Consider the following 21,433-nt stretch of genomic DNA (forward strand, 5'->3'; position numbering starts at 1 on the left):
AACAAACTGAATGAAATTATAACAGTAGGAGAAGAAAAACAAGGTTTTAGGTCGGGAAAATAATGCACCAACCGACGCTATATTTTTAACGACAAATCATTAGAATACAACAAACCGACATATTTATGTTTCGTGAACCTTAAGAAGGCATTCGGCAGGGTCAAATGAAAGGAGGTTTTACAATTATTGTACGCAATAGAGATACCTCTAGGAATTAAAACGAACGAAAATATCTACCCGAACAACACAATGGAATAAGACAGGGGGTTTTTCTGAGCCCTCTATTGTTCAACCTGATCAGGGATGAAAAAAAAATAAAAACCAAAAAAGATACCAAATGGGAGAAAAACAATAGAAAATAATCTGCTATGCAGACTATGCAATACTACACTCAAAAAAATTTAGTTCGTGATATTGATTAACAGTGATTATTGAATAGTATTTCGTTGTAACAACAATTTAATTTTTTGTTTTGACCAACTTTTAGACATTGATGAATGTATTTGGTTATTGTCACAATGATTGAATAATAATTGTGAAAATAACTAGAGTACATTAATCAATAACATTCAATTTATTCAGCCAATAAGTTAGTTTCGTATATTTAATAAATAATGTTAATTCAGGCAGCAACTCACTTTCTTGATTTCGTAGATGATAAGCAATTACCTTGGTTTATCGTGACAATGTACAGATTTCATTAAAACAATGTACAAATGTTGTTAATATAGAGTAATATTTGATTATTCCATAGATGTAAACTGATTGTTGTGACAACGAATGCTATGATAACAATCTACTACTTATGACAGCAATCTACTACTACGTTTAATAACCACAATCAATGAGTTCATGGTAACAATAAACGCAGTTGTTGAAACAATAAATGTTTTGCTTGGCCAACTGAAATGTAACGGCTTTTCCTTATCGTGATACCTCGAGCTTCTCTGTGTTGCCATTGTTTAAAAAAGAATTCTTTGTTAAACAATGGTGTTAACTCTGCCGGAGTGCCGAATAATTTTATTTCGTTTTTAAGTGTAGTCCGTACTGGAACGAAGTTTTCGTGTGTCTATTATCGTATTCATTTTTTTCGAATCCAGAGAAAACTAATTAGTATTTTTGAAAAATTTAAACACAGAATAAAATATTACAGTATTATCGAGGGTCTGAAGTCCCTGAGAACTTCTATAATGATTATTTTAATAAGTCACAGGGGTGAAAAAGAGAAAATTTAGTATGATTTTTAATTTCAAATACATATACCATTCAAAAGAAACTTTTTGTTTATTCTAAGGGACTTTCAGCCCTCGGTAATAATGTAATCTTTTATTCTGCGTCTAAATTTTTCAAAAATACTTATTAGTTTTCTCAGGATTCCAAAAAAATTAATGGGTTTAACAAGAATTCCATCTAAATTTTTCACCTGCGCTCTCAAAATGGATTAAAGTGTTAAACATTTTTGAAATCACTATTTCAAACGCTTTTAAATGAGCTGCCACATGATGTACTTTCCCATTAAAAAAAAATTAAAGTTGCGTCTGTCACCTGAAGAGGGATCGCGTAAAGTTCGAAACATTGATGTTATAATATACTTTGATTATTTTAAAAATCGACCTGTCCAAGAGTTTTGCTTATGTGCTAAAAATAAATAAGTTAATAAGGGGGGGGGGGTGTAACACTTATTCCAGCGCGCTGTAATCATAGTGTAAGTGAAATCATATGAGAAATCACACAGTGTAAAGTCCATTGGGTTTAGGACAAAAAAGGAGGATTTGCAAAATTATTATTAATCAATTAATAACAGAAACAATGAACAGTTTCAAATTCTGCATATTCAAAATAAAGGCCTCAAGCTATCTTTATTAGAATCTATGGAAATTAATAAATTGAAAAATACAGATATAATTAGATAAAAAGGCAAACCCAAAGTAAACTAAATCACTTGAGAAAGGCACTCTGCCGAAACAGCTGTAGTCGCATAGTTATAATAAATGTTGTGGAAGATAGAAAACAAACGTTTTCAGTGTTTTATTGTTAGATAAAATGAACTTCCATCAAGATATTATGGTCGAATCCATCAAGTTTTTGATATATTTACTTGAAGTCCAAATCTTTCACTTACTTCATTTACTTTGTTTATTAGTTTCTGTAATAGCTGCTTGGATTATAAGAGCCAAATATTTTGTTGTTTTCTCGTTAATTACAACTTTACGTTTATCGACAGTCGTTAGAAAGCTGATTCCTACACAAAAAGAAAGAAAACTTCGATGACCTCTTGGTAATAAATTTGCATACAAAGATGCATAATGTGTATAAAACACAAATAATTGGCACTTCCTCGTTACAAACGCTTCATAAACACAACCTAATACTAAAATACAACCTCTCTCTATGCGCCTTGTTATTAGTGTGGGACGTTTCGTAAATTACGTTCATTCATCCTAGAAAATAGAAGTGACATTACCATCTGATCTATTATCGAGTAAAACATTTGAACCGTATCCAAATCATTGTTTGTATGTTTTATTAGTTTAATTGACCGGCCAAACGCCTGCATAGTTTCAAGGCTATAACAACGCCGACTGGTATTGAACTAAAAATATAACTCTGGAAATGTTTCTTTGGCGAAGTTTCATTTCAAAGTCTAAGAATCCAGACTGAGAAATGACTGTACCTACTATTATTGAAAAACAAGTAAAGTAACATAAATCATAATCTTTTTTATAGGCGTTACTGAAAACAAAACAGGAAATGTAGATACATATATATGATTTGACACTTTTTCTCCGAATAGGGCTTTTCATCGATTGTCATTTGTTTCGAGCTTCTGTCATGTGTCGTCTAATATTAATATATCTACGTCATACGTCATTTGCATAAACTAATGATACAATCCAAAGACGTATGACGTAGATATCTTAATATTATACGACACTTCACTTGACAGAAGCTCGAAACAAATGATTGTGAATGAAAAGCCCTAATATTCTTTATTTGAACTATCTGACAGCAAAACTGAATGATTCTATACATATAGACCAGGGTGTTTAGGAAAAGATAAATCGATTTTTAAATTAGGGCAGTCAATAAGGATGTTTGGCTCCGAATTCCATCCTACTACATCGATTTACTTGATATTTTCAGAGTAAGTAGGGAATATATCAGGAAAAAAGTTTACCCCATGCCGATGTGCACTTTTATCTTGGGGGTGGTTCCCACCCCTTCTCGGGGGTGGAAAATTTTTTGGTTAAAATAACCACGGATGTGGCTAGAGAACTTAATTCTAAGCAAAAACTGTTCTATAATTTTTTTTTGAAAACTCAATACTTTTTGAGTTATTCGTGGTTGAATATTGGTCATTTTCATTGAAAAATGACACCTTTTCGGACGGTTTTTTGCGAATACCTTAAAAACTACGTATCTAACGAAAATACTACATAAAATATTTTTGTAGCTTATAAAAGAAAACAAAGAGACTCGTTCTTTCACAAATCTTCAAGTTATAATACAAAAAGAGATATGGTATGTGAGAATAGTTTGTTTTTTTGGTGCATGCCCAAATCGGTGTATTCAACTTGAAATAACAGAGAAACGGTCTATTTTAGGTATATAATGCTACCAATACCTTTTGGAGTGCTTGAAAAGGCCTTTAAAATGAGAAATATTAAATGTCGACTACATTCAACCTAAGCGAGATATGCTGCAAAATATTGATGAAAAAAAATATGCTGCAAAATATTGATGCAAAATATTGATTTAAGAAAAAATGGGAAGTAAATTTTAATTCCCTCATTAGTCAGAATTTAATTACATCCTTTTTCCCTCTACAATACATTTTATTATCGTGTTATTTCTATATTCAAAAAGTTGGATGGGTTTAAAATGAATGGTTTTTGAAAAAAATAAGATCAAAATATAGAGCGCATTTTTAAATTTTCTTAAAAATCTCCCTTTTTCTCCATGTAACTAGAAAATGATAAGAGATAGGTTTCTTTAGATAAAAATTTTGTTTTTATTTTTCATTACTGTATCCCTTATCACTTTCAAGTTACATGGAGAAGAAGGAAGATTTTTAAGAAAATTTAAAAATGCGCTCTATAATTTTATCTTATTTTTTTTTTCTAAAACCATTCATTTTAAATCCGTCCAACTTTTTGAACATAGAAATAACACTATAATAAAAGGTATAGTAGAAGGAAAGCAATGCATTTAAATTCTGGTGGATGAGGGCTTAAATAAACTTCTCATTTTTTCTTAAAATACATTAGTCATCAATTTTTTTGCTGCATATCTCGCTTATTTTGAATGTAATCGACATTTAATATTGCTCATTTTAAAGGCCTTTTCAAGCACTCCAAAAGGTATTGGTAGCATTATACATAGTGTGACCAACTTTGAATTCGGGAGAAGGCAGAAAAAAATACATGAATTCCGGGACTTTTCAATGAATATCGGGCTATTTTTTGTAATATAAAACTTAATATCAGGATTTAGCCACAACTGGTTGTAATGATAATTACATTTTTGTTAGTTTTTGATGTTTCGACATGCAATCCGGAAATAGTTCTCAAAAAAGGAAAAATTAGAAAATCAACTGATGTTGGATTTCAATTATGGCTTAATCCCAACAAAGATATAATTGTCTAACATGCCACAAGGAAACAGCTTCAGAACATTTTTATGTTGATAACTTCTTACTATCATATTTGTCGAACGATTGAATTTGCTTAAAAATGAGAAGAAAACCTTTTAAAAGCAATCCATTCATACTTTAAGTTGACCTTAACGAACAAAATATATTCATTGTTATTGTTTTTGAATCGTCTTTTCAGAAGACGATAATTTATTAAAATACAGAAACGAAAAAAAGTCCACAGTTTGAGTTTTCGTAGAACTTATAATATCACGATCTAAAATGGCATTTTGGATGTGGTAGAATTACACTCTAGAAATTGTCGACTTCTTTTAATCTCACCAATAATTCAATTTGATGTGAAATCTTAGAAGAATAAATAATTCAAAATTTCAAAATAGAATTTTGCCAAAAACTTGAAAATTCGGATGGCCCGGAAGCCTTGTCCGGGACGCTGGGACACGACTTCGTAATTCGGGACATGTCCCGGATTTTTCGGGCTAGTTGGTCACACTAATTATACACCTAAAATAGACCGTTTCTCTGTTATTTCAAGTTGAATACACCGATTTGAGCATGCACCAAAAAAACAAACTCTTCTCACCTACCATATCTCTGTTTGAATTATAACTAGAAGATTTATGAAGAAAAGAATCTCTTTGTTTTCTTATAAGCTATAAAAATGTTAATCTAATCTTTTAAATATAATCTTTTTAGTGAGATGCATAGTTTTTAAGATTTTCGTAAAAAACCGTCCGAAAATGTGTCATTTTTAATGAAAATGGCCAATTTTCAACCACGAATAACTGAAAAAGTATTGAGTTTTCAAAAAAAATATAGAACAGTTTTTGCTTAGAACTAGGTTCTATAGCTACTTCCGTGGTTAGTTTAACCGAAAAAATTTTCACAAAATAAAAGCGCACATCGGCATAGGGTAGAGTTTGAATTAGGAGATAAGTAGAGGCCATTCCCAAAATTTCATTAAAATCCATGCAGTAGGATAGAATTCGGAGGTAATAATATCCTATTCTTGCTTCCATTGACTGGCGTAAATACAGCACCTATCGATTTTTGGCTGGTTTTGCTAAATAAAGAGCTGGTTTCTGGTGCGCCCTGGACACCAGATACTCCAGAGGCCTTCAACTACGTTATAATCGTACGCAGCAACCCCAAAGAACCCCGAGTACTCTTTTTCGATCAATTTAGTGTCGCAAGGCCTCAAAATTCCAGAAGATGACGTGCATAGCAGTCACCCTGGGCACGAGGAGCTCCGAGAGTCGGTTCTAATATCATATTCGTGTTCAGCAACCCCAAAAACCCCTGAGTAATCTATTTGTATCAATTTAGTGCCGAAAAACCTCAAAAAAATCTTCTCTTCGCCCACTGTGGAAAAATCAATCATGTCATAATATCATTTAAGAGAACACATCCTATCCAGAAATGTTCTAGTCCAACATGTTTATTATTCGGGGGTAAAATATCCACAGGAATAAGTCAATCCTTGCCTCCAATCTATAATCCAATATATTTCTTCCTCTAGAACTACCTTTCTGGCTAAGCCATAGAAACCTACAATTGGAGGGGTCATAGCAACAAAAGACCAAATTCATAGCTGTGAGTTTAAAGAAAAAAAAAACGAATGGTCCAATAAGTTTTCAATTAAATATCTTTTAGGAATATTTTTAATCTTTTTCAATATTTTTAATATTTCTATTAAGTTGAAAACTTTGACTTTCAGTTGCCAGATGTCGCTAGACACCTGCTCCATAAACATCAGTTGCAATGCGGGGATAAGCTCTCGGAGTTTCGCCACTTGGGGCAGAGAGCAGCAAACCTACGCCTCTCTGATGATGACTCCAACTAGAGTCGAAAATCGTCGATTTAGAGTGCTGGTTTGCGCTCTCTGTTTTAAGTGAAAACTAAGACAGTTTTGTCTTCGCATTGCAACTGAATAAAAATGGTATACATTTTTATTTCATTTTATATCGGTTTTACTCCTTTGAGTAACTAGGTCAATTTTCCGTTAGAATTTACCAGCTGAACAGACGGGGTCGTGAATTGTAAGTTTTTGAATTCCCTCTTGTCTTCTTCGCTTCAGCATCCATCTGGCTTGCAGTTTTTAGCAGCCATGGATGTGTCACTAGGGAAATGGACCAATAAGTTTTCAATTAAATATGTTTTAGGAATATTTTTAATATTTCTATTAGGTTGAAAACTTTGACTTAAAAAAAAAACGGTTTATTATTTCCAGTTTGTTCCGTTCAATTCCGAATCAATTCGTCAAGATTCTTTTTAAGTTATCTGACCAGCCCGTGGGAGGTCTGATTTCGCTACTCACTCCTTGGCTTCCATTCCAGAATCTTCCTTGTCTATCTCCTATCCCGCAATCATGACACATGTCCCGCTCATCTCTATTTAAGCCTTGTAATGCGGTCAGTAAGACGACCAAACGGGACAGGCGACCTACTCGCATTCTCTTCGCTGTCGAATGGTTTAGTGGACGATGGTTCAGGCCCTGATTTTGGCCAGACTAACGTAGTAGTCTCAAATGCTAAATGCATCTGTTACTTATACTAGAATACCCTGGTGTTTGATCGACTTATGGAGGAGCAGTAAGGCAAGATAAATATGATGGCTTGCGGCTCGGTGGTACTGCTCCATAGATCCCTATTGGATGGGCATATTATACCTAACCTAACCAAATAAACTTAATAATGCGTTAGAGAACATCATCTTGTCTTTCTACGTATATCGTCGTTTCTTAGTCGGTCTCTCAATGTTAGGACGAGCATTGAACGTTCCATTTTTCTCTGGATCATTTCGATCTGGCGGTTTTTTGGGTAAGCTTTTCGGCTTTGTATATAAGAAGAGGCAAGACACACTGCTGATCTCCGTTCTTTTGATGCTGATGGACAGTTTGGATTTAAAGTAAACCTCAATTTTATGTAAGCAGCCCAACTCAGAATATGACAAAAATAATCTGAACTGTATGAGAATGGAGAAAAAAAAACAAAAAAACAAACAAGAAGGAATTCTTAATCACAAAATATATACTGAAAGGAAAGGTCTATCTGACAGTTTGCATTCAAAGAAGTTGGAAAGTTGTAGCATCTTTAAACTGCACTTTTACTCTAGGACCTATAATACATACTAGGATAAGTATGGATATATTTTATTCCTTGGATTACTAAATTTGTCTTGTCATTCTGATAACAATCTAAATCTAGCAATTTTGCCAGATACGGACGGTGAGAATTCGATAAAATCTTTACATTGGCAACTTTCCAATACTCTTTGAACCCAAAATCTAGTTTTGTCGTATTTTCCGATAAATATTGAACTGTCGTCCGTAATTGATAGCAGATATTGTCAATAAAGCAGTTTTTTTAAGTTATTTCTGTAACTGGGGCAGAAACATCTATCCCGACAGGAGAATTAAAGAAAACAGTTATTGAAGTGTCTTAAGAGACGTATTGTATAAAATAGTTTGCGAAGATTAATTGTACGAGTACGAAGTAAATCAATTAAGTTTCAGTCAACATGAATTTAGAAAAGTAAACATTTGGCTGTAGGAAAATGTCAACTTTAATTTAAAGATAAAGGCCCTGATCGACAGGCGAGTACATAGTACGAGATCCGAATAGGAGGTCAAAATGTACCCATCTGCTTGACGGATGAAACATTTTTTTATTAAATTTCATACATAGACAAATATTTCTAGCATGGGTTGCCTATCAAAATCGTGTCATAGCTATCCTTAACGACGTTCTACACCTTCGGCAAAGAATTAAAGATTTGCATGAAATTTTAGTATGTTATAGTTTACTTCAAAAAACTAAGACTTGATTTTTTAAAAATTGTTTTACCGTGCCGTTTAATTATTATTAAGGGTCAAAGTTAAGTTTTAACATGGGCTCTTATGGGAATTCTTAAAAAGTTAATAACTTTTGACCCAAATTTACGATTTTTAATTATTTGTGCTTAAATTAAAGGTTTTTTTGTAAGAAATAACATATTAAAAAATGAGGATTGTTTACCGTACCATTTATTTTTAATTTATTTATTATAATTATTTCCGTAATTTATTCCGTAATTTCCGTAATTTATTATAATTTATTTTTATAAAGTATTCAATACTGAAACATATGATTTTAGTATTCTGCTATAAATGCATTATTACCAACTTTCGCTTGCATATAAGTTTCCCCCCTTTCCTCTGAGAGGCATACCCCGCAACGAAAGTGTAGAACGTCGTTAAGGGGGGGGCGAAGGGGTTGAAATCAATATTCCAAACACATTTTTTTTAAAGTATGGTAGAATTATTTTATCTTTATATTAAATAGGCATATTTAGTACAATTCATACATTAATCAAGAAAAAGAATGTGTGTGTACTTTGTACGCACGTAAGAAGTTATACTTCTATTATCTATTATTTGTATTTTATTTAAATATTAAACTAACTTTCTTACTTACCACTTTTAAAAATTTTTTATTAAAACGTCCGGGATTAACGGGAAAACGTCCGTTAAAAAATATGAAACGTCCGGGATTTGAACCCGGGACCTCTTGATCTCCGGTCACACGCTCTACCACTGAGCTATATCCCTTTTGCTTTAACAGGTTACAAGATTTCTCATACATACTGACCAAGTGAAGTATACAAAAATACTTAAATATACTTACTATTACAGTACAACCTGCCATATCCGGACCTCCCCATATCCGGACGGTTCTGCCGTCCACATCTACCGAAATCTACCGAGAAAGGCAGTCCTGCAGTTGGACAACGCACCCTCTCATCCCGACCCAAAAGAACTAAAATATGGCGAAAATAAAGTGTCTTTTTTGCCCCCAAATGTGACATCCCTGTCAGCCTATGGATCAAGGTATTATATTCTTTTTCTCATGATCATCTTTCAGTGCGTCACAGTTTTTCGATTTCTTTCTAACGCATTAAATTGTATGTGACAGAAAAAAGGCACGTCCGTGATTACAGACATTTACAACATTTATTCTAGTTATTCTAGTTGTCGATAGATGGCGCCATAATAAAAAAAAAATTTTAAATAATTTTTTTTAATTGGATAATAATATTACAAATATAATCTGTATAATTTATAAGACTATACAAATCAAAGAAAATACCATTTTATAAATGCAAGAAACACATTTGATTTGTTTTATTCCAAATTGAAAATAAAATGTGACAACTGTCAGATTTAACTAAAATGTCATGTTAGAATAAATGTCATAAATGTGTATTATCACGGACTTACACTTTTTCCTATCATTTGTTACGCACTGAAAAATGCTCATGAAAAGGACAATAGAATCTATAAAACGTGTCTATCGACGAAAGTTATTGACGGCGTTGATTACTCTAATGTATGAAGGAGAAAACGTTTCAGAGACTATAAAAGAAGTGGTCTTGATATCCGGATTTTTTCATATCCGGATCGGTCTGTCGCCACATTGATCCGGATATGGCAGGTTTTACTGTATTATAAAATATCTTATTCCCGGGGAAGACAAATCCAAAGACATAAAAATTATAATAAATAATACATTTACTCAGAACACTAATATATCCTTTTATATGATATAATATGACTTATTTGCGCTGATACATACATATCTTAAAAGATTAGCAACGAAATACATACTTTCTGTGTGCGCATGCGCCCGACATGTGATAAAATTTCACTCTCGATTGTAAAGAAGTATAACTTTAAAAATTCAAAGAAAAATTTTGAAAAATAAGCCAACAGTGGCAAATTTTTAAAAGACACCTCAAAATATAATGAATTTTGCGGTGGACATCAGAACTCATCATTGAATCATGGTAAACAAAAAATTTAAAAAGATTTTATTAGCTTATAAGTTTCTCGAGGTAACGCTCTCAAGTTTTTTTAGTTCTATCTAATTTTGACTTTTTGATATCACTCAGAAATCTAAACAAAGAATGTTTTTGCAAAAATGGGTGAAAATCAACATATTTATTATTATTGTTAAACAAAAAATAAGCATAAAACAAAAATATCTTGTCAGTGTTACCTCAAGGAATGTTTAAAGAAAATATATACAAAATTCCAGGTGAGTTGGTCAAGTAGCTTTTGAGTTACAATGTCGACAGCCTAAAAAAGGCAGTTTTGAGAAAAACGCGTTTAAAGTATTGTCAACTTTTATTTTCAATTTCTTTTTTGTCTGTCAAATGGCAAAGTGATGCACACCGAAATATGTTTTTAAATCGAGGAGTAATTTACAAAAGAAAGTAAGAACAGCTGTTGATCGTTTCTCACTACGCTCAAGCGCGTTGGCAGGAACTTGCTATAAAACGAGTCGAAGGGTAGGGAGGTAGGGAGATAGTGTTAAATAGCCCTAGCTTCGATTCGATTTGCAGCAGGTTCGCGCCAGCAGGCTTGAACGTAGTGAACAACGGTCAACAGCTGTTTTTATTTTCTTTTGTAAATTACTCCTCGATTCAAAAAGATATTCCGGTGTGCATCATTTTACGATTTGAAAGACAAAAAAGAAATTGAAAATAAAAGTTGACAATACTTTAAACTCGTTTTCCTCAAAACTCCTTTATTCAAAGGCTGTTGACATTGTAGCTCAAAAACTACTTGACCGACCCACCTGGAATTTTGTATATATTTTCATTAGACATTCCTTGAGGTAAAGCTGTCGAGATATTTTTTGTTGTATGCTTATTTTTTGTTTAACAATAATAAATATGTTCATTTTCATCCATTTTTACAAACAAAAAAATTCGTTTTTTTGACTTCTGAGTGGTATCAAAAAGTCAAAATTAGATAAAACTAGAAAAACTTAACAGCGTTACTTCGAAAAACTCGTAAGCTAATAAAATCTTTTTGAATTTTTTGTTTACCATGATTCAATGATGAGTTCTGATGTCCACCGCAAAATTCATTATATTTTGAGGTTTCTTTTAAAAATTTGCCACCGTTGGCTTATTTTTCAGTATTTTTCCTTGAGTAATCTGTGAATTGTACTGAATATGCCTATTTAATTTAAAAATACAATAATTCTACCATAATTTAAAAAAAATGTGTTTGGAATATTGATTTCAACCCCTTCGGCCCCATCTTAAGGATAGCTATGACACGATATTGATAGGCAACCCATGCTAGAAATATTTGTCTATGTATGAAGTTTAATAAAAAAAAATATTTCATCCGGCAAGCAGATGGGTACATTTCTACCTTCTATTCGGATCTTAGACTAAAACCTCTTTATATAACGACGAGCAACTTATATGATTTTTACATATTTTTTGCTTGGCTCGTCATATAAAACCACGTGTCGATCACGGCAGGGGGCCGAGTTCATTTCTATGAGCACCAGGTGCCTCGGAAACCATCGCCGACATGATATTCGAGTTCAGCGACCCTAAAAACATCCCCCAGTAACGAGTTTGCGCTGATTTCATATCGAATTTCCCCAAAAGTCTAGAAGACGAATCTTTCCTGGGCATAAGGTGCCTCGGAGACCATCGCCGTTATGATATTCGTGTACAGCAATCCCAAAAACACCCCAAGGAGTATTATTGAACTAATTTCCGTGAATTATTTCAAAATTACAAATTTATCATTTTTCATCACTTCGCAAAATGCATTTTCCTTGCTCAATAATGATATCCTCCTCCTTCATCTTTTCTCCTTCGTAAGGATGTAGTGGTGTCATGTAATTTGTTTGACTATTTCTGTCTAATTATCTCTCCCCTGTGCGTGTTGTTTTGCTTCAGAGAATGAGTAACCACTAATGTTCTTTATTTGGTCTGACTATCGTCGTATGGAGATCTTCCTCTAGATCTTTTGCCCTCTATGTTGCCTTCAACTATCATTCGTTCCAAGCCTTCTTTTCTTCTAGTCATATGTCCAAAATATCTCAGTACGTATATTTTGGTTGATAGTTGTAGGCGAGCGGCAGCAACGCGGCAACGTCTAAAATTACGTTATACCGACCACGAAAATCGACTTTAAGTTGAATGACCAATTTTGGTGATTCTTTATGATTTCGAGGTCGTTGAATCTGAATATGAAGTTTATTTTTAACTAGAATTGGTGGAACATGTTCAAAAATCAAATTTTATGCAAAATGCGAAAAATCAATTTTGATGTTGGACTTCATTAAATTGGATGGTCCGAGAAGTTAGCCACATTAGATTTTCATAGAACGTTGATTTGAAGTTTGGCAGTGTTGCCATGTGATTATAATGTATAATATGTTGCACGCTTCAAATATACAGAGAAAGCTTTGAAAACTATCTTTTTTACATTATTTTGTGGATTTTGCTATTTTTTAATGTATGTAAAATACGAAAGAATAAATATTTGTTGTTTGTTTTGATATTAATTGCAGTTATTATTAGAAATTGTTTTGTGGCAATTATCCTGATAGGTTACTGAGTAGATTTGGCAATAGAGTGAGAACGTTTAAATTTGCGTTTGCCAGATTGCACAGATGTTCCGCAGATATACATTTTATGACTTTCTTTCTATTATATTATATTTCTTTTTATTATTTTATTATTTGGAATGAATGTACCTGACCTGAAATGCTTTTAGTTACTGAAAAGTGTTTACTTCGTCAGTACGTTATTTTTGTGTTCATTTTGTATTTTTTGAAATATTAAAATGCCTACAACTATTGTAGCACGTGAAAGACTTTTGAACATAGCGCAAATGCGGGAAGAGCGATTCACTTTAGGGGAAATATGTACAAATTTTGCGAATAATTTTAACGCATTAGTGTGGTGCGCGATGCGGTTACTAATTAAAAATAGCATTCTGTGCAATCTATGCAATATTAGTAAGAACTTAATTAAGCGAAATTCCTTGTCGGACGGATACATCTGGAAATGTAATGGATGTGGTCAGCGTACTTCGGTAAGAGATGGTTCGTTCTTCTCCAAAAGCCTGCTACCGTTGAAGAAAATGATAGTCATCATTTACGGCTTTGCAAATGACTTCCCACAAACCCAGATCAAGATTGAATCTGGGGTTGGAAGTCCCACTATTGTCGACTGGTGCAATTTCTGTCGAGAAGTGTGCACGCAGATATTTGCAAGAGCACCCTGTGGAAATTGGAGGATTCGATGAAAATGGTCAACCCATTACGGTAGAAATTGATGAATCCTACTTCTTCCCCAGGAAGTACAATAGAGGTGCTTACAGGCCCGGACGCTGGATTTTTGGTGCTGTGGAGAGGAATAGTGGCAAATTATTCGTGATACCGGTGGCAGCAAAAAGCGAGGAAATACTATTGCCCATCATATCCAGGTATGTTATTGTTACAAATATATATCCAGGGAATAAAGTAATATTCTTTTTAGAATGATTTTACCGGGGTCAATAATTGTCTCTGATGGATGGAGAGCGTATACCAATATCGGTCGCTTAGAAGGAGGGGTGTATGAACACAGGGTTGTGATTCATCAGCAAAATTTTGTAGACCCTGATGATGATAGTGTTCATACACAGACCATTGAAAGTGTGTGGATGCGAGCAAAAAAGAAGCTCCGCAGGCAATGCGGAACTTCTAGAGATTTGTTCGAATCATATCTGGACGAATTTCAATGGAGAGAGCGGATAAAAAACAGGGACAGATTCGTAGAGTTTTTAATTTGTCTACAAGAACAGTTCGTAGTTTAGTTAAATTTAAGATTAGTTTAGTTAGTCGGTAGTAGAATTTTTAGTTTAGTTTAATTTGCTTTTTAGCAGAACAATTCATAGTTTAATTAAATTTAAAATCAGTTGATATAGTTTAGTTTACACTTTTTAATTAAGTTGTGTGTATGTATGTTTGTGTGTGTGTATGTGTGTGTGTGTGTGTGTGTGTGTGTGTGTGTGTGTGTGTGTGTGTGTGTGTGTGTGTGTGTGTGTGTGTGTGTGTGTGTGTGTGTGTGTGTGTGTGTGTGTGTGTGTGTGTGTGTGTGTGTGTGTGTGTGAGTGTGTGTGTGAGAGAGAGAGAGAGAGAGAGAGAGAGAGAGAGAGAGAGAGAGAGAAAGAGAGAGAGAGTGAGAGAATATTAAGAAGCAGGTCATTTAGCCATAGTTTTTAAAATTTTATTTATTAAAAGTAAGTGCTTACTATAGTATTTTTACTACAAAAGCGATATTACGTAGGTCAAAATTTTTGACGTAAGAGAACTGTCAAAACATTAGAATGTGACTTTTCATTATAATAACTTTTCAAGTGACTTTTCGTTTATAATAAACATGGCAATTCACATTTTAATGTTTTGACAGTTCTCTTACGTCAAAAATTTTGACCTACGTAATATCGTGTTTGTAGTAAAAATACTATATTAGGTATCTTTGAATGTGCTTAAATTTATTATACATTATCAAATTTCACATTCTTTGTGATTTATTATTAATGTAATTACTTATATCCAATTACATAATGTATAGGTTGAACGTTTAAAGAAACAGAACTTATTTTTTCCAACTTTTTTATAACGGTTTTGTAATGTAATATTACATGTGGTTCTAAATATTTTGACCAGTAAATTGATGTGTCTCCATTTCTTTTTTATATACAAATCATAATAAAATGCTTTTATACAAAGCAAAATACAATTCTTCAATTTTTAATATAACACTTTAAATATAGTCTTCATTTGGAAAAACAGTAGGTACAACTAAGATTACCAATTAACGTTGACGAATAATCAAATAAATCACTATTCTACTAATTCACATATTTGCACTTGGCACTGTGTATAATATATTATGTGACTTTTTTTAGCTAAGTTTATTACATATCTATAATTTGTAGATCTGTATATTTCTTTTAATTAATTATTAATGTTCTGACAGTTTTATGTAAATTATTTATACTTATTACAAATAGCAATTTTTTTTAATTTCTGCGTTTGTCGGTTTGATAAATAAAACACATTATTATCGCGATATTTGTCATTTCAAATAAGTACTTTAATTAATAATAATAAACATTACATTATAATACACAACACTAATTTACATTTGTTACCAGGTTGACGTTTTGTTATGGAATTATAATACATATTATATATTTATACAAAAAAATATATACCTACCCTTTACCCATATAAATAGTTACCACTTCCATTTTAGACAAATTATATATTTTTCCTATAATAGTACTGTGGACTAGTATGTTGTATATCTGTATTTTCAGTTGCATATAGTCTGGAGCCTGTATCACAGCTTCATTATTTCTGTGGACTTGTATATCTGTATTTTCAGTTGCATATATTCTGGAGTCTCTTATTATCACAGCTTTTTAATATTTTTGTCTTTAATCAATTGAGATTAGAGTTTTTTCGATTGCTATAAGTTCAACTGAAAAGATGCTATGTAATAATATTACTAGATAATCTGTAATTATTGTATTGGCGACTTTATTATTTACACAAATCTTATTTTTATATAGATAATAAATAAAGTATATAGTAAAATCTTAAAACAGCAGAATTTTACTTACTTTGCACTTTATTTTACAAATTTCATTTTCATATAGATTATAATAAACAAAAAATATATAGTAAAATCTTAAAGCAGCAGAATTTTACACTTTTTAACTTTATTATTGATACTAAAATCTTGGTATTTCGAGATAATTAGAGAACATTAAAAATTTAAAAATTTTTGTCGTTATTTTATCTACATAGTTAATGTTTTACATTTATTGTCAATAAATAAATTAATAAAAACATATCACATGCTCTTTCCCGATTTATTCTAAGAACACATGGCAACACTGTTAGGCCTTCATTTCCTTGTATCTGTAGCTAACTTCTCGGACCCCGCAATTTAATGAAGTCCTTGATGTTTTTTCAACTTTACCTCGCTGTTTGGTCGCTGTAAATATTTCCTTTTGAAGATTTTACTGTGTCATCTCTAAAGTATTTAGATTTTAGATAACAAAGAGCTTTGTCCAAAATGTTTAAACAAATCAAAAAAGGAGTTGTTAATTTTTAAACATTTTGTCGTCAGATTTCGTTAGTTTCATGTTTAATTAAAAAAGATGAGTGATAAACTGTTTAGTTTATCATTTTAACCAACACAGCAATAAAACATAATTCATTAAGAAGATTTCTGGAAAATTTTAAGTCAAAATATGCAATACAAAAAAAGTTATGTGACTTTATAGACAATATTTATTATAATAAAAGTATTCCGATAGGTGAGTTGCCGGAATTTAATTGAAATGAATAATAAAAAGAACGATAAATATTTTATTTATTGTAACGAAAATATGTTTCGCTTTGGTCTCGGAAGAAAAAGTGGATGTTAGCGACGACCAGACCCGATGCGTTTGCCTGAAGAAAAAAACCACAAACCATAAATATGTTTGTGTTTCTTTTACTTTGACCAGCTGTCAATAAATCACTAGGTCTGGCGTACACTTTCGCAGTTTTAAGAAAACAATTTCGATGCATTCTTTGTTGACATAATGGTCTGATATGATAACTAATTTATGTGGGTGAGGAAACAGATGTTGACAGAGTAAAGCCATGTCACTCTTACATTTTTGTGTTTAATTTAATGTGAATTTCGAATGACTAAGTTGTTTCGCTTTTGAGAAAAAATATTAAAATTAAAATTAGCGAAAATAGTAATTAAAGCGTATCGCTATAAAAGTTATGAATTGCTGAAAGTAAAAGGTGAAGATTCCTGAATTGCAAAGTTTAATCGCAAAAGTTGAGTGACAAAATTTGAAATTTAGCTTTTTAATAAAGTTTATGTCAAAATATAGGGTACAAAGAAAAAAATGTTTTATACAAAAAAAATGGCGCAACTTTTAATTTTAAGAAAAACGTGATTTCATTTTTTTTTATTTTTAGGGTAAAATTGCGATTTTGATAATGTTGCCCTATCTAAAATTCAAAATAAACCTCATTTTCATTTTCAGCACCATCAAAAACATTAAGTAAGACCAAAATTAGCCATTCACTACACCGTGGTTAGTATATCTCAAAAGCCTCAATTTTCTTGCAGGTGGCGTCTATGAGAGTCCACGACTCAACTCCGTACAACAGTATAGGAAAGATATAACATGGTAGTAATCTGACTTTTGTGGGTATCGACAAATCATGACATTTGAACAACTTTGACATTTTTTGAAATGCAGATCTTGCTTTCTCTATCCTACATTTGATTTCTATAGAATGGTCCCAATTTTCATTGACGTTCGTACACTCGTCTATAAAGTCACATAACTTTTTTCCTGTTGTATATTTTGACTTGAAATTTTCCACGAAACTTCTTCATGAATTGTATTTTATTTATGCGTTGGTTAAAATTATAAAATAAAAATTTGGTCACTCAACTTTTTTAAGTAAACATGAAACAAACGAAATCTGACGACAAACTGTTTAAAAATTAACAACTCCTCTTTTAATTTGTTTAAACTTTTTTGACAAAGCTCGTTGTTATCTAAATACATACAGTGAGGTAAATATGAAAAATCATCAAAATTGATTTTTCGCATTTTTGTATAAAATTTTATTTTTTAACATGTTTCACCAATTCTAGATAAAAATAAAAGTCATATTCGGATTCAACGACCTCGAAAATATTATAAAGAATGACCAAAATTTGCCATTCACCTATCATGGTCGCTTTTTCGCTTTCTAAGCCTCAAATTAGGTGTGTGCCGCTCGCCTATTGTGGTGAGACTGATTAGACTGGTGACTGGTGAGGCTAATTTTGTTATTTTAAGTTCAGCTAGTATTGAATTATTTGTAAGTTGTGCAGTCCATAGTATACGCATATGCTTCGAAACAGCTTTTTGTTGTTTCTGAAGCGTAGGTGGGAATAGGAAATATTAATGCTCAAACAAGGCGTAATTTTGTGTTTTTTGTAATGTCAGAGATCCATCCAACTGCAAAAAATTAATAAGTTTTGGGCTTTTTACTGCTTAATTGCCTGGCCTATATGTAAACATCAAGGGATCTGTGGTTTTTTCCTATCATCTAAATTTGAGAGTCCAATCCCTGTTATATGTACATACTCTGTTCTTGTTAATTAACTTTTTGTATGAGACGGTTTAAAAAAATCAACAGACAAACTTTCAACTCTGATTAAAGGATTACAAAAACAGTGAGAGCATTTACCATTGATAGTCACACAATGATGTAATGGGTATTATGATGTCTGATGTAAACATGCCACAGTAGCAGTGGCAGTGACGTTAATTATGTAGATAAATTGGAATTAATTAAACTTGTTCTGTATAGAAGATTAAAACCACTCAATGAGGGTAATCAATTATGATGGCCAGAAAGGTCAGAAAATGTCTTTTGCTAAATATAAATTTTGGATTTCGTGTAAAACACAAAATTACTTAAGGCCATCCGGTACATAATTCGGAAATATTTTACGGCTATCCCTACTTTTTCTGTCTTTACACGGCAAGTTATGTGTAGTAAAATTCTCACTGGTATGGATATGTAAACATTACTACTTGACAATGTCATCATTAACTTAAAAGAGATGGCTTTTGAATGTTCTTGGATAACTGTTATACCTATATAATTGCATCATTAATTCAGTTAATTAATATATTAATTTTTCACTAACTATGTATTCAGTGGTTGTAATAATTTCTGTACTGTACAACAAAAACTAATACTCAATCGAGAAAAGAGGAAAAGTGATTTTTTAATAATATATTGTTACTATGGAACGCTTACAATTTTGAACATTTTTAACAACAAAATACTTCCATAAATAATATAACAATAAATACCTTTTTATTAAGTTCACGCCTTAAATCAATTATTTATCAAATACACTATCAATATTATTTTATCAACAACTCAAAATATTCCCGATGCCATGTCAAATATTTAAAATTGTCACTGTCTTGTCACCATATTCTATTCAACTCAGTGCGTTCTATGACAAAGATAGAGAATGTTCGATTTGGAAAATATCACCACTTACATGGTGTCCATTTTTTTCGAATCCTGAAAAAACTAATAAATATTTTTAAAAAATTTAAACACTGAATGAAAGACTAAATTATTATCGAGGGCCGAAAGTCCCTTAGAATAAATAAAAAGTTTCTTTTGAATGGGATATTTGAAATTAAATTTGAAGATTTGAGATATTTGAGATTAAATCACACTACATTTTCTCTTAGTTTTTCACCCCTGTAACTTATTAAAATAAACATTACAGAAGTTTTCAGGGACTTTCGGCCCTCGGTAAGAAGGTAATCTTTCATTCTACGTCTAAATTTTTCAAAAATACTTATTAGTTTTCTCAGGATTCGAAAAAAATGAATCCCATTTAAACAGCATTGGAGCCGAAACTACGTACCCATCCCCTTAATAAACCAGTATAAGAAAACACATTTTTATAATTTTTTTATATGAATTATTTTATTTTCTGTAATTATAAGTAAAATATCTTCTGTTCCAGTATTTTCTGTATCTAGTTTATTTTCTGCAATAATTATTATAAGTAAAATATCTGTATCAAATATCTGATGTACAGGGTGTAACGAAAATACAGGTCATAAATTTAATCGCATATTCTGAGACCAAAAATAGTTCGAATGAACCTAATTTACCTTAGTACAAATATGCACATAAAGAAAGTTACAGCCCTTTGAAGTTACAAAATGAAAATCGATTTTTTCGAATATATCGAAAACTATTAGAGATTTTTTATTGAAAATGGACACGTATAATTCTTATGCCAGGAACATCTTAAAACAGAATTATAGTGAAATTTGTGCACCCCATAAAAATTTATGGGGGTTTTGTTCTCTTAACCCCCCCCCCCCCAAACTTTTGTGTACGTTCCAATTAAATTATTATTGTGGTACCATTAGTTAAATTCAATATTTCTAAAACTTTTTTGCCTCTTAGTATTTTTTCGATAAGGCAGTTTTTATCGAGTTGCGGCTTCTTTTTTAATATGTTTACATACAAATTTTATGGGGGTTTTGTTCCTTTAAACCCCCCAAATGTTTGTGTATTTTCCAATTAAACTTTTACTGTTGTACCATTAGTTAAATACAGTGTTTTTAAAACTTTTTTGCCTCTTTGTATTTTTTCGAGAAGGCACTTTTTATCGAGATATTACTTCTTTTTTAATATGGTTCAAAATATACCTAAAAATGTAAATCATAAATAAATTTTCATATTATAGTCCGTTCTTTAAGAGGAAACAGTAGCGATCAACAGGCAGCAAAAACGCGTTCCAAGATTGCGGCTGTAATTTTGAATATTTTTTCGAGATATTTGGCACACGTATTCGTAATATAATAAAGAATGGCGGTACAGAGCCCAATTTGAAAAATATATTAATATGTGGAAATTACTCTGTAATTAAATACATTATTAAAAAAATGAGCCTGTACCGCCATTAAGAAGAACAAAAAAATACACTTTCTTCAAATAAACTTTTTTATCCGATGCCTAGATTTTGTGTCATTTTGGAACTACTAAATTTTTTTATTTCATTAGTAGTTCCAAAATGACACAAAATCTAGGCATCGGATAAAAAAGTTTATTTGAAGAAAGTGTATTTTTTTGTTCTTCTTAATGGCGGTACAGGCTCGTTTTTTTAATATTGTATTTAATTACAGAGTAATTTCCACATATTAATATATTTTTCAAATTGGGCTCTGTACCGCCATTCTTTATTATATTACGAATACGTGTGCCAAATATCTCGAAAAAATATTTAAAATTACAGCCGCAATCTTGGAACGCGTTTTCGCTACCTATTAATCGCTACTGTTTCACCTTAACGGTAAAATATTGCAAAACT

General features: G+C 31.8%; 2 protein-coding genes across 11 annotated transcripts in view; one reads left to right on the forward strand and one right to left on the reverse strand.

The window, feature by feature from the left end:
* The window catches only part of LOC114328660 (spectrin beta chain), a 157,295-nt gene that overhangs the window by 121,687 nt on the left and 14,175 nt on the right, over positions 1 to 21,433 (reverse strand). The window lies entirely within an intron of this gene.
* Positions 13,399 to 14,985, forward strand: LOC126881790 (uncharacterized). The gene is made up of 2 exons (XM_050646358.1): positions 13,399 to 13,937; positions 13,991 to 14,985. Exons 1-2 carry the CDS (start codon positions 13,621 to 13,623, stop codon positions 14,307 to 14,309), a joined length of 636 nt encoding a protein of 211 aa, XP_050502315.1. The 5' UTR covers positions 13,399 to 13,620; the 3' UTR covers positions 14,310 to 14,985.

This window comes from Diabrotica virgifera, chromosome 3, assembly GCF_917563875.1.
Source record: "Diabrotica virgifera virgifera chromosome 3, PGI_DIABVI_V3a".
In the NCBI taxonomy this organism is placed as follows: domain Eukaryota; kingdom Metazoa; phylum Arthropoda; class Insecta; order Coleoptera; family Chrysomelidae; genus Diabrotica; species Diabrotica virgifera.